Source organism: Oncorhynchus kisutch, linkage group LG15 (assembly GCF_002021735.2).
Source record: "Oncorhynchus kisutch isolate 150728-3 linkage group LG15, Okis_V2, whole genome shotgun sequence".
In the NCBI taxonomy this organism is placed as follows: Eukaryota; Metazoa; Chordata; class Actinopteri; order Salmoniformes; family Salmonidae; genus Oncorhynchus; species Oncorhynchus kisutch.
In genome coordinates this window covers 60170531-60193317 of record NC_034188.2, presented here as the reverse complement: position 1 = coordinate 60193317, position 22787 = coordinate 60170531, and the positions used below count along the sequence as shown (strand labels likewise).

Below are 22787 nucleotides of genomic sequence, written 5' to 3'. Positions count from 1 at the left end.
CTATATATCCTCTATGACTGCTTGTGGTTCTATATATCCTCTATGACTGCTTGTGATTATATATATCCTCTACGACTGCTTGTGGTTCTATATATCCTCTATGACTGCTTGTGATTATATATCCTCTTTGACTGCTTGTGGTTCTATATATCCTCTATGACTGCTTGTGGTTCTATATATCCTCTATGACTGCTTGTGATTATATATATCCTCTATGACTGCTTGTGATTATATATATCCTCTACGACTGCTTGTGGTTCTATATATCCTCTATGACTGCTTGAGATTATATATATCTTCTTTGACTGCTTCTGATTACATATATCCTCTATGACTGCTTGTGATTATATATATCCTCTATGACTGCTTGTGAGTATATATATACTCTATGACTGCTTGTGGTTCTATATATCCTCTATGACTGCTTGTGGTTCTATATATCCTCTATGACTGCTTGTGATTATATATATCCTCTATGACTGCTTGTGATTATATATATCCTCTATGACTGCTTGTGGTTCTATATATCCTCTATGACTGCTTGTGGTTCTATATATCCTCTATGACTGCTTGTGATTATATATATCTTCTTTGACTGCTTCTGATTACATATATCCTCTATGACTGCTTATGATTATATATATCCTCTATGACTGCTTGTGAGTATATATATACTCTATGACTGCTTGTGGTTCTATATATCCTCTATGACTGCTTGTGGTTCTATATATCCTCTATGACTGCTTGTGATTATATATATCCTCTATGACTGCTTGTGATTATATATATCCTCTATGACTGCTTGTGGTTCTATATATCCTCTTTGACTGCTTGTGGTTCTATATATCTTCTATGACTGCTTGCGATTATATATATCCTCTTTGACTGCTTGTGATTATGTATCCTCTATGACTGCTTGTGATTATATATATCCTCTTTGACTGCTTGTGATTCTATATATCCTCTATGACTGCTTGTGGTTCTATATATCCTCTATGACTGCTTGTGATTATATATATCCTCTTTGACTGCTTGTGATTCTATATATCCTCTATGACTGCTTGTGGTTCTATATATCCTCTATGACTGCTTGTGATTATATATATCCTCTATGACTGCTTATGGTTCTATATATCCTCTATGACTGCTTGTGGTTCTATATATCCTCTTTGACTGCTTGTGGTTCTATATCCTCTGACTGCTTGTGATTATATATATCCTCTACGACTGCTTGTGGTTCTATATATCCTCTATGACTGCTTGTGATTAGATATATCCCCTATGACTGCTTGCGATTATATATATCGTCTTTGACTGCTTGTGATTATGTATCCTCTATGACTGCTTGTGATTATATATATCCTCTATGACTGCTTGTGGTTCTATATATCCTCTATGACTGCTTGTGATTATATATATTTTCTGACTGCTTGTGGTTCTATATATCCTATATGACTGCTTGTGGTTCTATATATCCTCTATGACTGCTTGTGATTATATATATCCTCTATGACTGCTTGTGGTTCTATATATCCTCTATGACTGCTTGTGGTTCTATATATCCTCTATGACTGCTTGTGATTATATATATCCTCTATGACTGCTTGTGGTTCTATGTATCCTCTATGACTGCTTGTGATTATATATATCCTCTATGACTGCTTGTGATTATATATATCCTCTATGACTGCTTGTGGTTCTATATATCCTCTATGACTGCTTGTGATTATATATATCCTCTATGACTGCTTGTGATTATATATATCCTCTACGACTGCTTGTGGTTCTATATATCCTCTATGACTGCTTGAGATTATATATATCTTCTTTGACTGCTTCTGATTACATATATCCTCTATGACTGCTTGTGATTATATATATCCTCTATGACTGCTTGTGGTTCTATATATCCTCTATGACTGCTTGTGGTTCTATATATCCTCTATGACTGCTTGTGATTATATATATCCTCTATGACTGCTTGTGATTATATATATCCTCTATGACTGCTTGTGGTTCTATATATCCTCTATGACTGCTTGTGGTTCTATATATTCTCGATGACTGCTTGTGATTATATATATCCTCTATGACTGCTTGTGGTTCTATATATCCTCTATGACTGCTTGTGGTTCTATATATCCTCTATGACTGCTTGTGGTTCTATATATCCTCTATGACTGCTTGTGATTATATATATCCTCTACGACTGCTTGTGGTTCTATATATCCTCTATGACTGCTTGTGATTATATATATCCTATTTGACTGCTTGTGGTTCTATATATCCTCTATGACTGCTTGTGGTTCTATATATCCTCTATGACTGCTTGTGATTATATATATCCTCTATGACTGCTTGTGATTATATATATCCTCTACGACTGCTTGTGGTTCTATATATCCTCTATGACTGCTTGCGATTATATATATCTTCTTTGACTGCTTCTGATTACATATATCCTCTATGACTGCTTATGATTATATATATCCTCTATGACTGCTTGTGAGTATATATATACTCTATGACTGCTTGTGGTTATATATATCCTCTTTGACTGCTTGTGATTCTATATATCCTCTATGACTGCTTGTGGTTCTATATATCCTCTATGACTGCTTGTGATTATATATATCCTCTATGACTGCTTATGGTTCTATATATCCTCTATGACTGCTTGTGGTTCTATATATCCTCTTTGACTGCTTGTGGTTCTATATATCCTCTGACTGCTTGTGATTATATATATCCTCTACGACTGCTTGTGGTTCTATATATCCTCTATGACTGCTTGTGATTAGATATATCCCCTATGACTGCTTGCGATTATATATATCGTCTTTGACTGCTTGTGATTATGTATCCTCTATGACTGCTTGTGATTATATATATCCTCTATGACTGCTTGTGGTTCTATATATCCTCTATGACTGCTTGTGATTATATATATTTTCTGACTGCTTGTGGTTCTATATATCCTATATGACTGCTTGTGGTTCTATATATCCTCTATGACTGCTTGTGATTATATATATCCTCTATGACTGCTTGTGGTTCTATATATCCTCTATGACTGCTTGTGGTTCTATATATCCTCTATGACTGCTTGTGATTATATATATCCTCTATGACTGCTTGTGGTTCTATGTATCCTCTATGACTGCTTGTGATTATATATATCCTCTATGACTGCTTGTGATTATATATATCCTCTATGACTGCTTGTGGTTCTATATATCCTCTATGACTGCTTGTGATTATATATATCCTCTATGACTGCTTGTGATTATATATATCCTCTACGACTGCTTGTGGTTCTATATATCCTCTATGACTGCTTGAGATTATATATATCTTCTTTGACTGCTTCTGATTACATATATCCTCTATGACTGCTTGTGATTATATATATCCTCTATGACTGCTTGTGGTTCTATATATCCTCTATGACTGCTTGTGGTTCTATATATCCTCTATGACTGCTTGTGATTATATATATCCTCTATGACTGCTTGTGATTATATATCCTCTATGACTGCTTGTGGTTCTATATATCCTCTATGACTGCTTGTGGTTCTATATATTCTCGATGACTGCTTGTGATTATATATATCCTCTATGACTGCTTGTGGTTCTATATATCCTCTATGACTGCTTGTGGTTCTATATATCCTCTATGACTGCTTGTGGTTCTATATATCCTCTATGACTGCTTGTGATTATATATATCCTCTACGACTGCTTGTGGTTCTATATATCCTCTATGACTGCTTGTGATTATATATATCCTATTTGACTGCTTGTGGTTCTATATATCCTCTATGACTGCTTGTGGTTCTATATATCCTCTATGACTGCTTGTGATTATATATATCCTCTATGACTGCTTGTGATTATATATATCCTCTACGACTGCTTGTGGTTCTATATATCCTCTATGACTGCTTGCGATTATATATATCTTCTTTGACTGCTTCTGATTACATATATCCTCTATGACTGCTTATGATTATATATATCCTCTATGACTGCTTGTGAGTATATATATACTCTATGACTGCTTGTGGTTCTATATATCCTCTATGACTGCTTGTGGTTCTATATATCCTCTATGACTGCTTGTGATTATATATATCCTCTATGACTGCTTGTGATTATATATATCCTCTATGACTGCTTGTGGTTCTATATATCCTCTTTGACTGCTTGTGGTTCTATATATCCTCTATGACTGCTTGCGATTATATATATCCTCTTTGACTGCTTGTGATTATGTATCCTCTGACTGCTTGTGATTATATATATCCTCTTTGACTGCTTGTGATTCTATATATCCTCTATGACTGCTTGTGGTTCTATATATCCTCTATGACTGCTTGTGATTATATATATCCTCTATGACTGCTTATGGTTCTATATATCCTCTATGACTGCTTGTGGTTCTATATATCCTCTTTGACTGCTTGTGGTTCTATATATCCTCTGACTGCTTGTGGTTCTATATATCCTCTATGACTGCTTGTGATTAGATATATCCCCTATGACTGCTTGCGATTATATATATCCTCTTTGACTGCTTGTGATTATATATCCTCTATGACTGCTTGCACTAGAAACTTCTTACCCTATAATCTTCAAACCCTACTCTCTCTCTCTCTCTCAACGTGGCACAGGGCTGACTTCAGTCTGAGGGTAGTGGTTAGTACTGGAGTGCTCAGGGCAGGGTTCAGACACAAAACAACTACCACATAATCACAGTTTCCAAGCAGAGAGAGAGAGAGATAGGAAGAGACAGAGAGGGACAAAAAGATGGCGAGAAGGCAAGCCCTTCAAGTCTATCTCCCTTCTACTGCTCTATTCTACACCACTACCTCTTCCCTTGCTTCAACACACTATCTCTGTCACATACTTCAACACGCTATCTCTGTCACATACTTCAACACGCTATCTCTGTCACATACTTCAACACGCTACCTCTTCCCTTGCTTCAACACGCTATCTCTGTCATATACTTCAACACGCTATCTCTTCCCTTGCTTCAACACGCTATCTCTGTCACATACTTCAACACGCTACCTCTTCCCTTGCTTCAACACGCTATCTCTGTCACATACTTCAACACGCTATCTCTTCCCTTGCTTCAACGCGCTATCTCTGTCACATACTTCAACACGCTACCTCTTCCCTTGCTTCAACACGCTATCTCTGTCACATACTTCAACACGCTATCTCTGTCACATACTTCGACACGCTACCTCTTCCCTTGCTTCAACACGCTATCTCTGTCACATACTTACATACTTACATACTTCAACACGCTACCTCTTCCCTTGCTTCAACACGCTATCTCTGTCACATACTTCAACACGCTATCTCTGTCATATATTTCAACACGCTATCTCTTCCCTTGCTTCAACACGCTATCTCTGTCACATACTTACATACGTCAACACGCTACCTCTTCCCTTGCTTCAACACGCTATCTCTGTCACATACTTCAACACGCTATCTCTGTCATATATTTCAACACGCTATCTCTGTCACATACTTCAACGCGCTATCTCTGTCACATACTTCAACGCGCTCTCTGTCACATACTTCAACGCGCTATCTTTTCCCTTGCTTCAACACGATATCTCTGTCACATACTTCAACACGCTACCTCTTCCCTTGCTTCAACACGCTATCTCTGTCACATACTTCAACACGCTACCTCTTCCCTTGCTTCAACACGATATCTCTGTCACATACTTCAACACGCTATCTCTGTCACATACTTCAACACGCTACCTCTTCCCTTGCTTCAACACGCTATCTCTGTCACATACTTCAACACGCTACCTCTTCCCTTGCTTCAACACAATATCTCTGTCACATACTTCAACACGCTACCTCTTCCCTTTCTTCAACACACTATCTCTGTCACATACTTCAACACGCTACCTCTTCCCTTTCTTCAACACACTATCTCTGTCACATATTTCAACACGCTACCTCTTCCCTTGCTTCAACACGCTATCTCTGTCACATACTTCAACACGCTACCTCTTCCCTTGCTTCAACACAATATCTCTGTCACATACTTCAACACACTACCTCTTCCATTGCTTCAACACGCTATCTCTGTCACATACTTCAACACGCTACCTCTTCCCTTGATTCAACACGCTATCTCTGTCACATACTTCAACACGCTACCTCTTCCCTTGCTTCAACACAATATCTCTGTCACATACTTCAACACACTACCTCTTCCATTGCTTCAACACGCTATCTCTGTCACATACTTCAACACGCTACCTCTTCCCTTGCTTCAACACGCTATCTCTGTCACATACTTCAACACGCTACCTCTTCCCTTGCTTCAACACGCTATCTCTGTCACATACTTCAACACGCTATCTCTGTCACATACTTCAACACGCTACCTCTTCCCTTGCTTCAACACGCTATCTCTGTCACATACTTCAACACGCTACCTCTTCCCTTGCTTCAACACAATATCTCTGTCACATACTTCAACACACTACCTCTTCCATTGCTTCAACACGCTATCTCTGTCACATACTTCAACACGCTACCTCTTCCCTTGCTTCAACACGCTATCTCTGTCACATACTTCAACACGCTACCTCTTCCCTTGCTTCAACACAATATCTCTGTCACATACTTCAACACACTAGCTCTTCCATTGCTTCAACACGCTATCTCTGTCACATACTTCAACACGCTACCTCTTCCCTTGCTTCAACACGCTATCTCTGTCACATACTTCAACACGCTACCTCTTCCCTTTCTTCAACACGCTATCTCTGTCACATACTTCAACACGCTATCTCTGTCACATACTTCAACACGCTATCTCTGTCACATACTTCAACACGCTACCTCTTCCCTTGCTTCAACACGATATCTCTGTCACATACTTCAACACGCTATCTCTGTCACATACTTCGGTTTCCTCAGCCTTGTGAGCTTATCTAGAACAGCTTGTTCCACTCTTCCTCTGTTGATTCAGGCTGTGTTACTCCTGCATGCTGGTCGATAGCGACAGCTTGAAGAAAATGTCCCTGTAATGTTGTCTTTCCATTACTTTAGTCAGCCACAGGCAGCTGATCTAACAGGGTCAATGGTAAATGCTGGTGTGTGTTTTTTATTATCTCTCCTCTGATCCTGAGCTAAAACCTGATAGGGAAACACACTCATGCTGCCTGCCCTGCCAGAAACGTGTGTATCCGTGCATGTGGGTAGGTGTGTGCGGTGTGTTGTCAAGTCAATGTGCATTTTATTTCTAACACTCGACTGGATGTATTGGTACAAATGCGTGTTCATATTCATTTCCTTGGTGTGTGCTGATCTGATATGGATGTGAGTCCTGTGAGACATGTTGCTGCACGTGCAGAGACACAGACCGACAGAAACGCGTGTTCGCATGTTGAACAGTCGCTGAGTGTTTTTATCTATGTGCTAGCCTCATGCTGATACTTGCAATACATGCTGAGGGATTTAGCACAAAGGCACATTCATTGGGAAATATGTACAAGTATGATTGTGTGTATGTGTGTGTCACACAAAACTGAAGTTAGAACACACGCTGAGCCATGTTGCACAGAATACATTACATGTGTGTGTGCAGACTTGCATATATGATGGACACTACCGGTCCAAAGTTTTAGAACACCTACTCATTCAAGGGGTTTTCTTTATTTTTAATATTTCTACATTGTAGGATAATAGTGAAGACATGTTATCCAGACAAAGGGTGGCTATTTAAAGAATCTCAAATATAAAATATATATATTTTGTTTAACACTTTTTTGGTTACTACATGATTCCATATGTGTTATTTCATAGTGTTGATGTCTTCTCTATTATTCTACAATGTAAAAAATAGTAAAAATAAAGAAAAACCCTTGAATCAGTAGGTATTCTAAAACGTTTGACCGGTAGTGGATCTGTGTGTGGGTCTGTATAAATGTATATCTTTTCTCAGACATGAGTGTCCTATAGGCCTTTACAAATGTAAATGTAGTGTTAAATATAGACGTGTGTATCAAAGTATGAGGTAAATGATTTCACAGCCTCTGAAACACACAGGCCTTCTCTGAATCTTTCACCTCGGCCCTGGTTATGAAGGATAACGTTGTTGTTTTGGTTTGGGGGGAGCGGACGGGTAGGGGCCCCAGACCCCGTTAAGCCTTCATAATATAAAGGTCACCTCACCCCTCGACCTCCTCAACGCAAACTCTTTCTAACCAAGATCCAGAGGGAGATGTTAGAGAGTGGAAACCCTACCCCTGGTCTCCCGTAACTAAACACAGTGGTTCATAGTTCCAATAGTATAGAGTCACACAGAAACAGACCGACTGGCTCTGTGGTGTACGGGCAGCAGGCAGGCTGGCAGACTGATCGGTGGCCATACAGTAGCAGCACACAGCTCCACACAGCCAGTCCCATTAATCAACACTTCCTCTCCCAGCCAGCCGGCGAAACACTGTGGAGACGGTTGCCATGACAACGTCAGACCGGATAGCAGGAAGAGGACACACCTAAGGGACCGGTGTGTGTGTGACTGGCCCAGGGTCTGGTCTTAATATCGTAGCTGAGGTTCATTACAATGAGCTGGCATATGTAGTTTTCGCAAACTGTAGATAACACACATCAAAATGCATATTGTCTATCTGCATGAACAATATGTACACCCTTACCTCCAGTCCTCCTAAAAGCCCAGCTCTCTAGGAGGATCTTCTGAGGTGTAAAACCACAGAGGACCCCAAACCCATCCATGCTAGCCTCCCCCACCTCTCTCCCCCCTCCGTCTGGCTGGTGGTTCGTCTGAGTTGATGTCAAAAAATGTAACAACATGTTGGCAGCCCTCTCCCATCCCCTTGCCACCAGACATTCCCTCTAATAAAGACATGCTGTCTTCCTCCTCTCACAGTATCCTGGATCTGTCTATCCAAATGACATTCCCATGTTGGGAAATGGCAGAAGTGCTCCGGATGTTGAAATTCAAACAGGAAATGAGCTTGTTTTAGTCCAACCCTCGTCTCCGCTCTGATATCTCTCCTCGGAGCTCAGTCAGGATTACACAGCTATTTTCTATTCCTATTCAACGCAGAGACATCACAATTCCAATGCCTACTATACTAAGTCTAGGGAGAAGGTCTAGAAACTGTAGGTGTTATCATTATGCCCTGTGTTACTAAACCTTATGCAAACCGTGTGTGTGTGTGTGTGTGTGTGTGTATATATACTGTACATTTTGAACGGTCATCCAACTCTGAACTCCAAGTCAGGAACTCTGGCCTCTTTCTAGAGCAGTATATTGTCTATAAAAGTGGATCCTCGTGATTGTATTTTCCATCCTTTTTAGACCACATAGGTCTAATAAATGAATAAATGATGGATGTGTAGTGGCTTTGCTGGCATGCATCTAAACAAATTGGTTGACTTTGCCCCGCCAAGATTTACATGCTAAAATCACCACTGACATCCACTACAATCCTCAAAGTACTATGGCATTCTTACCCCTGCCCGGACCCTTATCCCAAAGACAGAGAGAGAGTTAGGTGGAGGGAGGCAGACTTCTCCCATAGAAGGCCTCGACAATACCATGAGCTGACCAGGTAATGAATATTGACGCAAGCGGATTACCCATACTGTAGATACAGCATGGTACTGGAGATACCATCTCTCACCCTTTCTTCCTCTCTGTACTCCCCCTCTCCCTCCCACATTCCAGACATGCCTTAGGGAGATAAAGAGGCCTCCAGGACGGTCACACAAAGACAGCAGCTATTGTCTGTTAGGACTGAGAGGAGAGGCCTGTGCTTTAGGATGCCAAAGAAGAGTGCTCTCTTCTCTCTCCCAGTGCTCTCCGGCTCTCAGACCACACACACACACACGCACACACACACACGCACGCACACACACGCGCACACGCACACACACACGCAACAGACAAATAGACAAACTCAAACACACACAAAATAAACAAGAGTAACTCAAAAGTGCTGACCTCAATAGGCAACAAACAGTGTGTGGGTCAGATTTGACAAGATTCCAGCATACTCTATAACCACATCGCTCCAGCCCTCTTCACACCTACCCACAAGCTGACAATCAACCATAAACATTAATCTGAAGGAACCTTCTATATGCCTGGTTGGCGTCATGTAAAAAATAACTCCAATATGCAGCCTGTCATCAGTGCCAGACCAGAATGGAGCCTGTGGATCTGAAATCCTGCAGCGGTGATCCATAAGACACTGCAACAGCACCCTCTGCTGGGCGAAACACAAAATCACCAAAACAAATGATCCACCTGTCCAGGCATGTCTTGTTTCCTGCCACATCCTCATACCCACAGGCCGTAGACCAGGGGAGGACAACAGGGGCTTCAGGGTTTTATTTTGCTCCAGCCCAGATCTAACACACCTGATTAAATGTATCAACTAATCAGGGTCTTCAATTTAGCTGTGTTAGTGCTGGTCCCTCTCAGACTGGAGATGCCCAGCCCGGCAGTGTTTCTCCATGCTCCTCCAGCAGCAGACTGGAAGCTAAGAAGGAGTCAGGAGTCAGGACTCCAGTCTGCAGCACATAGCTTAGTGCCACATTACCCCACTAATCTCTCCTTATCCCAGCATTCCCGCACGCACATAATATTCCCCAAGTTCACCTGACACAGATAACTGTTGGATTACCACATGACGAAATCCTCAGGGATCACAGAGAAAGCAGGAAAACATGACAGTGAACATGTTCAACAACCCCCACACACACAGCAGGGTGGGAGTCCTTTAGAACCTGGAGTCTGGAGATATATTGTGCTGTTGCAATTATTGCCCGTATAAATACCAGCTTTCTATTATCTGTGAAAACAACAATAGCACAGGTCCAGTGACCCACAACCTCTTTCCATTTTCACGCACCACTTCATACAATATCTGGCTTGATGTGTCCCACCATGACTGACATCCTCACAACTGACATGCTTCCATGCTTCATCTTACACCATCCAACACTAAACAAGTCACAGAAATCGGACACATGCTTGCACACACACACACACACACACACACACACACACACACACACACACACACACGTAAAGACTCCACTCACTGAGGTGTAGGCGGTCTTTCCCAGGCTGTGGTTGTGATTGAGGTTCTGGTTCTCCTGCTCTCTGCTCTGCAGCCCCGCCAGGTGTCTCTCCAGAGCTGCCCAGTCCATGGTGGGCAGGGACTCTTCCTCCACAATCTCCTCCTCTCTGTATCCCCCCATCCGTCCTCCTATTCCCCCTCCTCCACCACCCCCTCCTCCAATGCCACCTCTGCCCCGGCTGGAGCGCCTGTGGCTGGGCTTGGTGGCCCCCGTGCCCCTGGGTAGGGGCCTGGTAGGGGAGTGGGGCAGGATCAGGTTGCCATTCTGTTTCAGTTCCTCAGGAACGGCAGCAGCGAAGGTGGCTGTGTGTCCACTGTGAGCAGGAAGAGGTGGAGGCTTCACATCCTGGAACTCCTCGGCCAGGCTGCGGCTGTTCACTGGCTTCCTGTAGCCTCCGCCAGGTGCCCCTATCCCCCCCACAACTCCACCCTCCTCCTGGCCATGGGGCTGCTGGGAGCTGTAGTCGTCCCCGTACTCGCTCTTCCACTCCTCGATCACCTTTTTCTTGTACTCCTGGTAGTCCTCATCCTCCTCATAGTCCTCATCCTCCAGGGTTGCCAGATCCAGGGAGGGAGAGGATTTGTAGTCCTCTTCTAAGGTTGCCAGTTCCAAAGATGGGGAGGATTTGTAGTCATCTAGGGTTGCCAGTTCCAGGGATGGGGAGGACTTGTAGTCCTCCAGGCATGCCAGGTCTAAGGAGGGAGAACAGGGTGTCACCTTGTTGGAGTTGGACTCGGAGCTGGAGCGACTGGAGGCGTCGCTCCCCAAGTCCATGCCATCCTCCCGGTAGTCCTGCAACAGAGGGAGAAAGAGGGATGGAGAGAAAGGTGGGAGAGAGAAGGAATGGAGAAAAATATATCAAAATAGAAGTAAGAAAGAATGAGAGTTGGAAAGATAAATTATAATAGTGAGAGAAAGAAAGATAGAGGTTGAAAGAGAGAGAGGGACGGGGGAGAGGAAGAGAAAGACACACAAACAGAGAATTTAGGGAAGTGTGCACACAGAGATTACTGTTGTGGTTTGAGACCAACAACCACAAAACACTTCCTGGTAGAATTTCCTTCCTCTACATTCATTTCCTTGGCACGGTTTCAGTCCCTCTCTGACGCACTCTCTCCTCTCCTCCCTGAGACAACCTCTCCTACCAGACTCACTCGCTACTTCTTCTGTTTATTCATATCTGAGGTCTGCATTGTGACAGCTGAACCAGAGAGAGAGAGAGAGAGAGAGAGAGAGAGAGAGACCTGCTGTTAGAGGGACTTGAACCAGTGAGAGAGAGAGAGCAGTGATTTATCCTATCATCACACATTACACACATCTTCTCAAAGATGCTGCCACAATGTATTTCCTTATCTGTGTCTTTGGCAAAGTCATCCCAACATTATTGGTCAATGTGAGTATTACCAATCTCTTTCTCTAATAGTCCAAAGGTGAATGACACTGGCTGACATTGTGCCATGGCTCTATATATAGTATACATTGCAGTGGCTGTGAGTGACTTAAACAGATGAGTCCAGGGTGGCTGTCTGACCTTGACTGTCTGCAGTGTGAGGCCACAGTGTGTGTTGCTGTTGTTGTCCAGTGCCAGAGCAATCACTGTCTGATTGATTACCAACTTAATGAAAATGCCTGCCTTGTTTATGGGCCTCCACAAATCTCAGCGTGACCTGAACCTCTTTGAGTGTTTTCACCTCTTTTTTTCATGGGCTGCATTAACATAGTGCCTGGCATCACATTAAAAAGTTCATGAAAAACAAGCAGCAGGAATTTATTCAGAGTCACAACCGGAAAAACACATTGCTGCACATCCAACACACTAAGAGTTATTGATTGATGATGATTATTGTCCATCAAGAGGATTTTTTTTTCTTGTGGCCAGTTAGTTTTGAAATACACCAAAGAATGGGATTCATAAGGTGTTGATTAAATGAGTGTCATACATTTGAATAGAATTTGAAAACCCTGACATTTAAAAACAATCAATGCAACCACCAACATAGACAAACACCAGTAACACTTTTTTCCCCAACCACATTCGGGAAAGACGTATCTTAAAGGGGCACGTAGCATGCCGAGCAGACACCCATACATTTCCAATCATTGCGCTAACGCTAGCTAGCATTGACTCGCGAAACTACCGCTAACTTCCTTCATACTGGACACAAGGAAATACAAATGGTATCCACAAGTTAATCTTAAATATCTGTTTATAAATATAGAATAACAGTTAATATGCAGTTTAAATGCAGACCTGCATATGAAATAATACATGTAATCCGTTACACGTAAGGGATTACACAAAAAAAACAACGATACATGTAATATATATATATATATATATATATATACACTACCGTTCAAATGTTTGGTGTCACTTAAACATTTCCTTGTTTTCCATGAAAACATACATGAAATGAGTTGCAAAATTAATAGGAAATATAGTCAAGACGTTGACACGGTTATAAATAATGATTTTCAATTTAAATAATAATTGTGTCCTTCAAACTTTTCTTTTGTCAAAGAATCCTCAATTTGCCGCAATTACAGCCTTGCAGACATTTGGTATTCTAGTTGTTAATTTGTTGAGGTAATCTGAAGCGATTTCACCCTATGCTTCCAATTGGATTGGCTTGATGGGAACTTCTTATGTAGCATATGGTCAAGCTGCTCCCACAACAGCTCAATAGGGTTGAGATCCGGTTACTGTGCTGGCCACTCCCTTATAGACAGAATACCAGCTGACTGCTTCTTCCCTAAATAGTTATTGTATAGTTTTGAGCTGTGCTTTGGGTCATTGTCTTGTTGTTGGAGGAAATTGGCTCCAATTAAACGCCGTCCACAGGGTATGGCATGGCGTTGCAAAATGGAGTGATAGCCTTCCTTCTTCAAAATCCCCTTTACCCTGTACAAATCTCCCACTTTACCACCACCAAAGCACCCCCAGACCATCACCATCATTTAATGAAGCTGCCCGTTGAGGACTTGTGAGGTGTCTGTTTCTCAAACTAGACAATCTAATGTACTTGTCCTCTTGCTCAGTTGTGCCTCCCACTCCTCTTTCTATTCTGGTTAGAGCCAGCTTGCGCTGTTCTGTGAAGGGAGTAGTACACAGCGTTGTACGAGATCTTCAGTTTCTTGGCAATTTCTCGCATGAAATAGCCTTCATTTCTCAGAACAAGAATAGACCGATGAATTTCAGAAGAAAGTTCTTTGTTTCTGGTCATTTTGAGCCTGTAATCGAACCCACAAATGATGATGCTGCAGATACTCAACTAGTCTAAAGAAGGCCAGTTGTATTGCTTCTTTAATCAGGACAACAGTTTTCAGCTGTGCTAACATAATTGCAAAAGGGTTTTCTAATGAACAATTAGCCTTTTAAAATTATAAACTTGGATTAGCTAACACAACATGCCTTTGGAACACAGGAGAGATGGTTGCTGATAATGGGCCTCTGTACGCCTATGTAGATATTCCATAAAAAAATCTGCCGTGTCCACTTACAATAGTCATTTACAACATTAACAATGTCTACACTGGATTTCTGAGCAATTTGATGTTATTTTAATGGACAAAAAATATGCTTTTCTTTCAAAAACAAGTACATTTCTAAGTGACCCCAAACTTTTGAACCGTAGTGTATATATACATTGATTCTTGAAGAATATAATTTAAACATTCCTCATGAGCTTAGTTCAACTGTCACACTTCATTAGAACCCAAAATATAAGCTTGTTTTTCTCCAATGTTTGTAAACATGGTAAATGTAAACAAACACTGTATAGCCTCATAACATGGTTAAAACAATAATTTTAATATCATGAATGATCAGTCCTTGCATCCATAGCTTTGTCTAATCATTCTGAGAGGGGTTACATTTATCCAGGCCCATCCCTCAGCTTTTTACCAACATATTTGTTAATTTTCCCCTTAAACAGCTGCATATTATCAAGATATCAAAGTGTCACCAACAAAAAGGTAAACAATAGGTCTATAGCAAATGCAGCACATGGCATACCTTTTCTCGTAAATAGCACTTTTCAGTAGCGCTCAAAGCATGCCATTCCATGAGCGCAGCATCGAATCAATGAGCCCAATCAGTCCTCCATGACAACAAAATCATAAACCACAGAGTAGGGCTGGCTAGTCCTTAGACTTGGGCTCATGCTCAGGTAAAACAATTTGGCTAATCTATACTTGCATATTTCCAGGTCCTATTCTTGAAGATCAAGGTGTATAACATTTATTGGAATGACTGGAATTCTGACAGACTTTGGCCTTTAATGTAAAGATATAATTGAATCGTATTATTATATGTAGTAGAAAGCGATGGGTTAGAAGAAGCCTACATAACCAACTCATAAAATAAAATGTAATATCCATATTGCCAGCTATGTAAACTTTAACATTGATTTATCCTGCAATATGTTGTTCAATTGGTAACATACATTGTTGTCTTCTTCTAATGACTCTTAAGGGGAAAGTCATCTAAAAGTAACGTAAAGTAATTATTTAATTTCTTCTCCCAGGCCCAGACAAACCAGTATAATCTGGAGGGGGTCAGGCTGGCAACAGTCGAGATGTTGGCAACAGTGGCTCACTGTAACTCGCACTCTCGCAAAATGGCAATGTTTCGTTACATTGATGTTATATTATACATGTGGATTATTTTGATAAGGACAACATCTGAAAAGGGGGTTGACACACCGATTCATAGCTTGCACGTAGTGTCAATGTCGTAGTAGGCTAGTTGACGTCTAGGCGGGGGGTATAAACGCGCGTGCGTCCTGCACCTCCCCTCATATGTCGGAGTCCAGTCACGTTTATGATTAAGATTCGAGATCAACATGTTGTGTAGCCTACATGTGACATATCGCCTACGTGAAGTCACGAATCCTTGCGCAGACTTTCAAAGAGTGGAGCGTTCGTTACAATTTGCTACAATGTAGCAAACCTTACCAAAATGCTCATCAAAAACACCCGCTCTATCAGTGATCCATCCGGCCGATGTTATTCGAAATTCCTCCTGCCATTCCACGATTATTCAAGGACTATTTTATATTAGCCTACTCTGCACATTATAAATAAGAAGATGGATAAGGGATCATGGCGTCCTTACTTTAATCTCCAGCCATTGAAGTAGGCTACCACCGTAGCCTATAGTGGGGAAACGGTGGGAATCCGTTTTAAATCTCAACCTGCGAGTCCTTAAAAGGGCAACGGCTCCATTGGTGGAAAAGAGCGTAGCGTAGCCTCTATAACTATTCTAAAAGAAAATGAAACGTCTCTAGCCCTATCAAACACGTCGGAATTAAAGTGACGCTTCCAGTTCCTGTATTATCATATTAAAACAATGTTGGGCTTCGGTTCATTTGAGTCCGTGTAAAATGTGTAGCCTTATTATTTTAAGAAGGCGAGAAATCCCGTCAAGACAGCTGGGCGGGGGAGCGGTGGGGCCCGCTTTGGTTGATCCTCTCTGCGATTAACTTCGCAGCGGACACACTGGGTGGATTTGGCCACACAATACATGCAAATTGACAGCTGCGCGGAACCCCACCCCGCCAGCGATGCGAGCGTTTTGGGTTTAATTATTGTATTGGAGAGGACACTGGCCACAATAATAAACCCCTGTCATTTTTATGTAATTGTGAATAATCTACAACAACAATTTTGCACTTGCTTAGTAGGCTAAATGGGCATTACATTTAACACCCATGCCTCTTCTCCCCAAATCAGACTGTCATTTAGGCTACCCAAAACACTGCTCTGTGCAATAGCCTGTGTTCAGCTAATGCCACTTAATACAAACCTTTAATGCAGGTAAATATCAACTTCATAAACAGGTAGAGCGCACATAGCCGTATGCTGAGTCATTCATCCACAAATGATGTAATGTTCCTAAAAAAAAGTCACGGGAGAAACCTCACTTCCCCCGGCAACAGCGGTGACAGAACCGCCCAATTTCACAACGCAGATGACAACGAACATAACGAGAGCACACTGACGACAGGGTTCCTATCAATAGACCACACTGCACTACATATCAATAACAACGGTTTATCCCTCCATGGTAAGGCTGCTATAGGCTGTTGAAGAAGACAGCCTATATCCGAAAATAAACCAGCCCAGGCACACACTGTACTAATGATAGCCTACTAACCTGCAAACGCCCTATAGTAAAATGTCTGAATGAAAGAAAACAGCCTATTCTAAATACATCTATTTCGACCGATGACCTATAGAAGACATGAAAGAAGGTAATGCAAATAGCCCAGCCTATGGGTTGCTTAGTCATAACAACAAACGCATCACCAATACTTACTGTCATTTTCTCTGTAAAATGTCTTGTCTCAAGACATCTTAAAGTCAATAGCAGACAACAATTGTATCTTTATTTGTCAGTATAACTCGGTAGTTGGTGAGGATATTATCCGCTACCCGGAGATATTAGAGAAAGCCGGTAGATTGTTGAGAACGTATGCCAGTCCAGTCATTGCTCTGTGTGTATCCGCCGCGGAACTCGAGCACTCCCGAGGCTGGGTAAAAAAAAAAACACGCGGTAAAAAAAATCTAAAATAGATGCGTTAAAAAAAATCCACGATTTTGCGAGCGCCCTGGTCGCCGCTCTTCTCTTCTCGCCCGGTACAGATGTCAAACGTCGCTTCTACCGTTCAGTGCATGCACACACAGGCTCACACAATGATTGGCTAGAGAATGTGAATGTGTATCTCCCTCCGCGTTTTTATCGTCCGCACAAGTCAGCCTCACACATACTGTATCTCTGCTTTCCAGTGTACTCGACTAAACGCTCACACACATGCAAAGAAGCTCTCTGCCACAGCGGCGTCTCAACTTCCCAGCGCTCTATCGCAGCAAGCTGCTCTGAGAACAAACTGATGACAGAACAACAGCCCTGCCTTCTGCACTCACTGACCTTGCGAATTGTATATTGAGGTAAAATGATAGACAGAGAGAGAGAGAGAGAGAGAGAGAGAGAGAGGGAGAGAGAGAGAGAGAAAGAGAGAGAGAGAGAGAGGAAGAGAGAAAGTGAGAGAGATAAAAAAAAAGAGCCCAACACTATATCTAGTTGAATAATTCAATATGCTCTGGTGTTCTGAGTAGGTTTGGAACAGTTTCTGTCATACTGTGACTGCATAAGCTATAAGCACCCTTGGACATCTCAACTAATCTGCTGTGATTAACTTTGTAGTTGAGATCACTTTACTTTTCACAAGTAATTGAAGGCTTGTTAGTGCTATGTTGATGATCAAAAATATAAATCAAGTCTTCTGGGCAGAGAGTGTTTTGGCACAGAGGGTTGTGGTCTGTTTTGTTACCAAGCTCTGTTTAGTCTGTCTTTTGCCAGACTGCCATGCAGTAGGGTGGCACTGGGCAGCACTGTCCACAGAATTCACGGTCTGTGTCTCAAATCACACCTTATTCCATATAGTGCACTACTCTTGGCTAGAGACCTCTGACATCTCATTCTCCATCTCACTTTTGGCCAAGGCCTATTCTGCATATAGTGCACTACTATCCAAAAGTAGTGCAGAATACCCACTGGACAAAAACTGGTTGAATCAAAAAAGAATCCAAGTAATTTCAACCCCCCAAATCTATGTGATTATGTTGAATCAACGTGGGAAACTAATTGGATTTGCAAAAAGTTCTCAATGTAAGGGTATTTCGTCTTTTTTTCACCGAACGTTTAACCTAGATCCACCGAACGTTTAACCTAGATCCACCGAACATTTAACCTAGATCCACCGAACGTTTAACCTAGATCCACCGAACGTTTAACCTAGATCCACCGAACGTTTAACCTAGATCCACCGAACGTTTAACCTAGATCCACCGAACGTTTAACCTAGATCCACCGAACGTTTAACCTAGATCCACCGAACGTTTAACCTAGATCCACCGAACGTTTAACCTAGATCCAATGTCATTGTGAAATGTTTTGTTGAGTTCACGTTGAGTTCACTTAAATTGACAACTCAGTATACTTTTTAAACATATATTTTTATTCAAGTTTTACCAAATGTACATCAATGTAAATACAAAGATTTTACCATATCCCTCCCTCCCTCCCTCCCTCCCTCCCTCCCTCCCTCCCTCCCTCCCTCCCTCCCTCCCTCCCTCCCTCCCTCCCTCCCTCCCTCCCTCCCTCCCTCCCTCCCTCCTCCCTCCCTCCACACCACACCACACATCTACCCCCAACCCCTCCCTCCCTCCCTCCCTCCCTCCCTCCCTCCCTCCCTCCCTCCCTCCCTCCCTCCCTCCCTCCCTCCCTCCCTCCCTCCCTCCCTCCCTCCCTCCCTCCCTCCCTCCCTCCCTCCACACCACACATCTACCCCCAACCCCTCCCTCCCTCCCTCCCTCCCTCCCTCCCTCCCTCCCTCCCTCCCTCCCTCCCTCCCTCCACACCACACCACACATCTACCCCCAACCCCTCCCTCTCTCCCTCCCTCCACACAACACATCTACATCCCAACCCCTTCCTCCATCCCTCCCTCCCTCCACACAACACATCTACCCCCAACCCCTCCCTCCCTCTCTCCACACCACACATCTACATCCCAACCCCTTCCTCCCTCCCTCCCTCCCTCCCTCCACACCACACATCTACCCCCAACCCCTCCCTCCCACTCTCCACACCACACATCTACCCCCCAACCCCTCCCTCCCACCTCACCACACATCTACCCCCCAACCCCAACCCCTCCCTCCCTCCACACAACACATCTACCCCCAACCCCTCCCTCCACACAGCACACCTACCCCCCAACCCCTCCAGTCCCTTCCCTACCTCTTCGCCCTACCTCAGTTCCCCCACCTCGATTCCCTCCCTCCCAACCTCTCCCAACCATCCACCCCAATCACCCCATATACCCAACCCACCCCACACCCTCCCCCAGTTCGGTCATAGAAAACAACATTCTACAGAGATATCACAACAAATAAACAATCAAACAAGAACACAGGAAAAAAAGAAAAATTGTCTCACATACAAACAACTCAATACAGATTCAAGATAGAAAATGTGGCGCAACAAAACCAGAAATAAATACGTAAATAAATTATCAGTAAACCTTAGACAAAGCTGCTTGGACTGGATAGCATTATATTGATGACTGTACCTATTTTGTAATGACTACTGGTAATACCTACTGGGATACCTTAAAGCATCTCATCAGAGGGGAGCCTCTGCAAGCCATTAAAGTATGATATAAATGGTTGCCATCTTCTAACAAATGTGTCATTGGGAACCGCTAAGAGAATAGTTCATTTTCTCAAGCTTTAGGAAGAACATAAAATCGTTGAGCCATTGAGAAGTAGAGGGGGGCGGAGCAGACTTCCACAGGAGAAGAATTCTACATCTAGCTAATAAGGATGTAAAAGCAACAATATGGGAAGGTTTGGGGTCCAAGGAGAACAAGTCTTCTGGAATACCAAAAATAGCTATCAAGGGACATGGCTGCAGGTTAATTTCAAGCACCTCAGATAAACATTTTAAAATAGAATCCCAGTAATTTTGTAGTTCAGAGCATTGCATGAACATGTGACTAAGGTCACAGGGTGAGACATGACATCGATCACACTTAAGATTTATATTTGGATATATTTCAGACAATCTGGATTTGGAAAAATACACTCTATGTAAAACCTTAAAGTGCATGAGACCAAGACGAGCACAAGATGTAGTTAAGCGTACTCCATCAATCACCTCATCCTGCCACTCCTTCCTAAATTCAACACCCATTTCCCGTTCCCAAGCAGATTTAGTTTTGTTGGTGGAGTGTTTGTCCAATGACACAATACACAGAGAGATCTGAGAAATGACTGCTTTCTGTCGAGGTAGTAGAGTCAATATGTCATCCCAGGGTTGGCAAGGGGGTGGAGCAGGTAAGCCAGAAAATTGGACGGAGACACAATGCCTAATTTGAAGGTAATGGAAAAAGTGAGATGGAGGCAAAGAGCAGTTAGAGGCCAGGTTGGGAAAACTAGAAAACAATTCATTGACATATACGTCTTGGAAGGACTTAACACATTTCCTTGTCCAGTGAGAGAAACAATTATCTGTTAAGGAAGCGGGGAATAAGTGATTCTTATCAATAGGACCCATAGTAGATGCAGAGGAGAATTTAAAATGCCGTCGAAACCAGTGCCAAATCTTAAGTGTGGAAAGCACTATAGGATTGCGAGTATAGCGAGAGGGGGTGCTGGGAGAGAAGAGCAGAGCAAAGCAGGAAGAGAAGAAGAAATAGAATCATGTGCCTCTAGGTGGCACCATGGGGTATCTGGAACATGTAACCAGAATGGCAATTTCTGAATGTTGGCTTCCCAGTAATAGTATAAAAAGTTGGCTAGTGCCAACCCTCCACTAAACTTGCATCTCTGAAGTAAAGATCTGCTGACCAGATAAATGTGGTAACAGCCTGATTGATTGACTTGCGATAGATTGAAATGGATAAAATGATTTGGGTAAACTGTTCATTTTCAGTGAAGAGGCTACTCAGGGATGCTGGCCTTCTAGGCAGAGTTGCAAAGATAAAGCCATATCTCAGATTGGCCAATAAAAAGATGGGCAAAAGAACACAGACACTGGACAGAGGAACTCTGCCTAGAAGACCAGCATCCCCGAGTCGCCTCTTCACTGTTGATGTTGAGACTGGGTGTTTTGCGGGTACTATTTAATGAAGCTACCAGTTGAGGACTTGTGAGGTGTCTGTTACTCAAACTAGACAATCTAATGTACTTGTCCTCTTGCTCAGTTGTGCACCGGGGCCACCCACTCCTCTTTCTATTCTGGTTAGGGCCAGTTTGCCCTGTACTGTGAAGGGAGTAGTACACAGTGTTGTACCAGATTTTCAGTTTCTTGGCAATTTCTCGCATGGAATAGCCTTCATTTCTCAGATCAAGAATAGACTGACGAGTTTCAGAAGAAAGTCCTTTGTTTCTGGACCTTTTGAGCCTGTAATCGAACCCACAAATGCTGATGCTCCAGATACTCAACTAGTCTAAAGAAGGCCAGTTTTATTGCTTCTTTAATCAGGACAACAGTTTTCAGCTGTGCTAACATAATTTCAAAAGGGTTTTCTAATGATCAATTAGCCTTTTAAAATGATAAACTTGGATTAGCTAACACAATGTGCCATTGGAACATGGGAGTGATGGTTGCTTATAATGGGCCTCTGTACACCTATGTAGATATTCCATAAAAAAAATCAGCCGTTTCCAGCTACAATAGTTATTTACAACAATGTCTACACTGTATTTATGATCAATTTTATGTTATTTTAATGGACAAAAATGTGATTTTCATTCAAAAACAAGGACATTCCTAGTTAAATAAAGGTTAAATAAAAAATAAAAAACATTTCTAAGTGACCCCAAACTTTTGAACGGTAGTGTAAGTTCACTCCAAGGTATTTGAAACCAGAGCGACTAAGCTGAAAAGGAAAAGGAGATGAAGTATTCCAGAATAGAAAGGATAGAAGGTAAACAGGTTGCAGGATGCAACAGCAAATAATAAAGGGGACAATGGGCAGCCTTGGCGTGTCCCAAGTTCCAGGGCAAAATAATCTGAACATTGGTACATTGCTACAGACACTGGCCTGGGG

General features: G+C 42.4%; 1 protein-coding gene across 5 annotated transcripts in view; it reads right to left on the bottom strand.

Moving 5' to 3' along the window:
* LOC109905613 (schwannomin-interacting protein 1) overlaps positions 1-22787 on the bottom strand; it is a 346524-nt gene that overhangs the window by 49512 nt on the left and 274225 nt on the right. For 2 of the 5 annotated variants that reach the window (XM_031790680.1, XM_020503082.2), the window contains one exon: positions 11128-11958. In XM_031790680.1, coding sequence (XP_031646540.1) covers positions 11128-11958 — 831 coding nt within the window. Of the gene's footprint in view, positions 1-11127; positions 11959-16122; positions 16648-17485; positions 18114-22787 lie in introns of those variants that run through there. The other 3 variants (XM_020503085.2, XM_031790681.1, XM_020503084.2) reach the window with 3 other exon arrangements.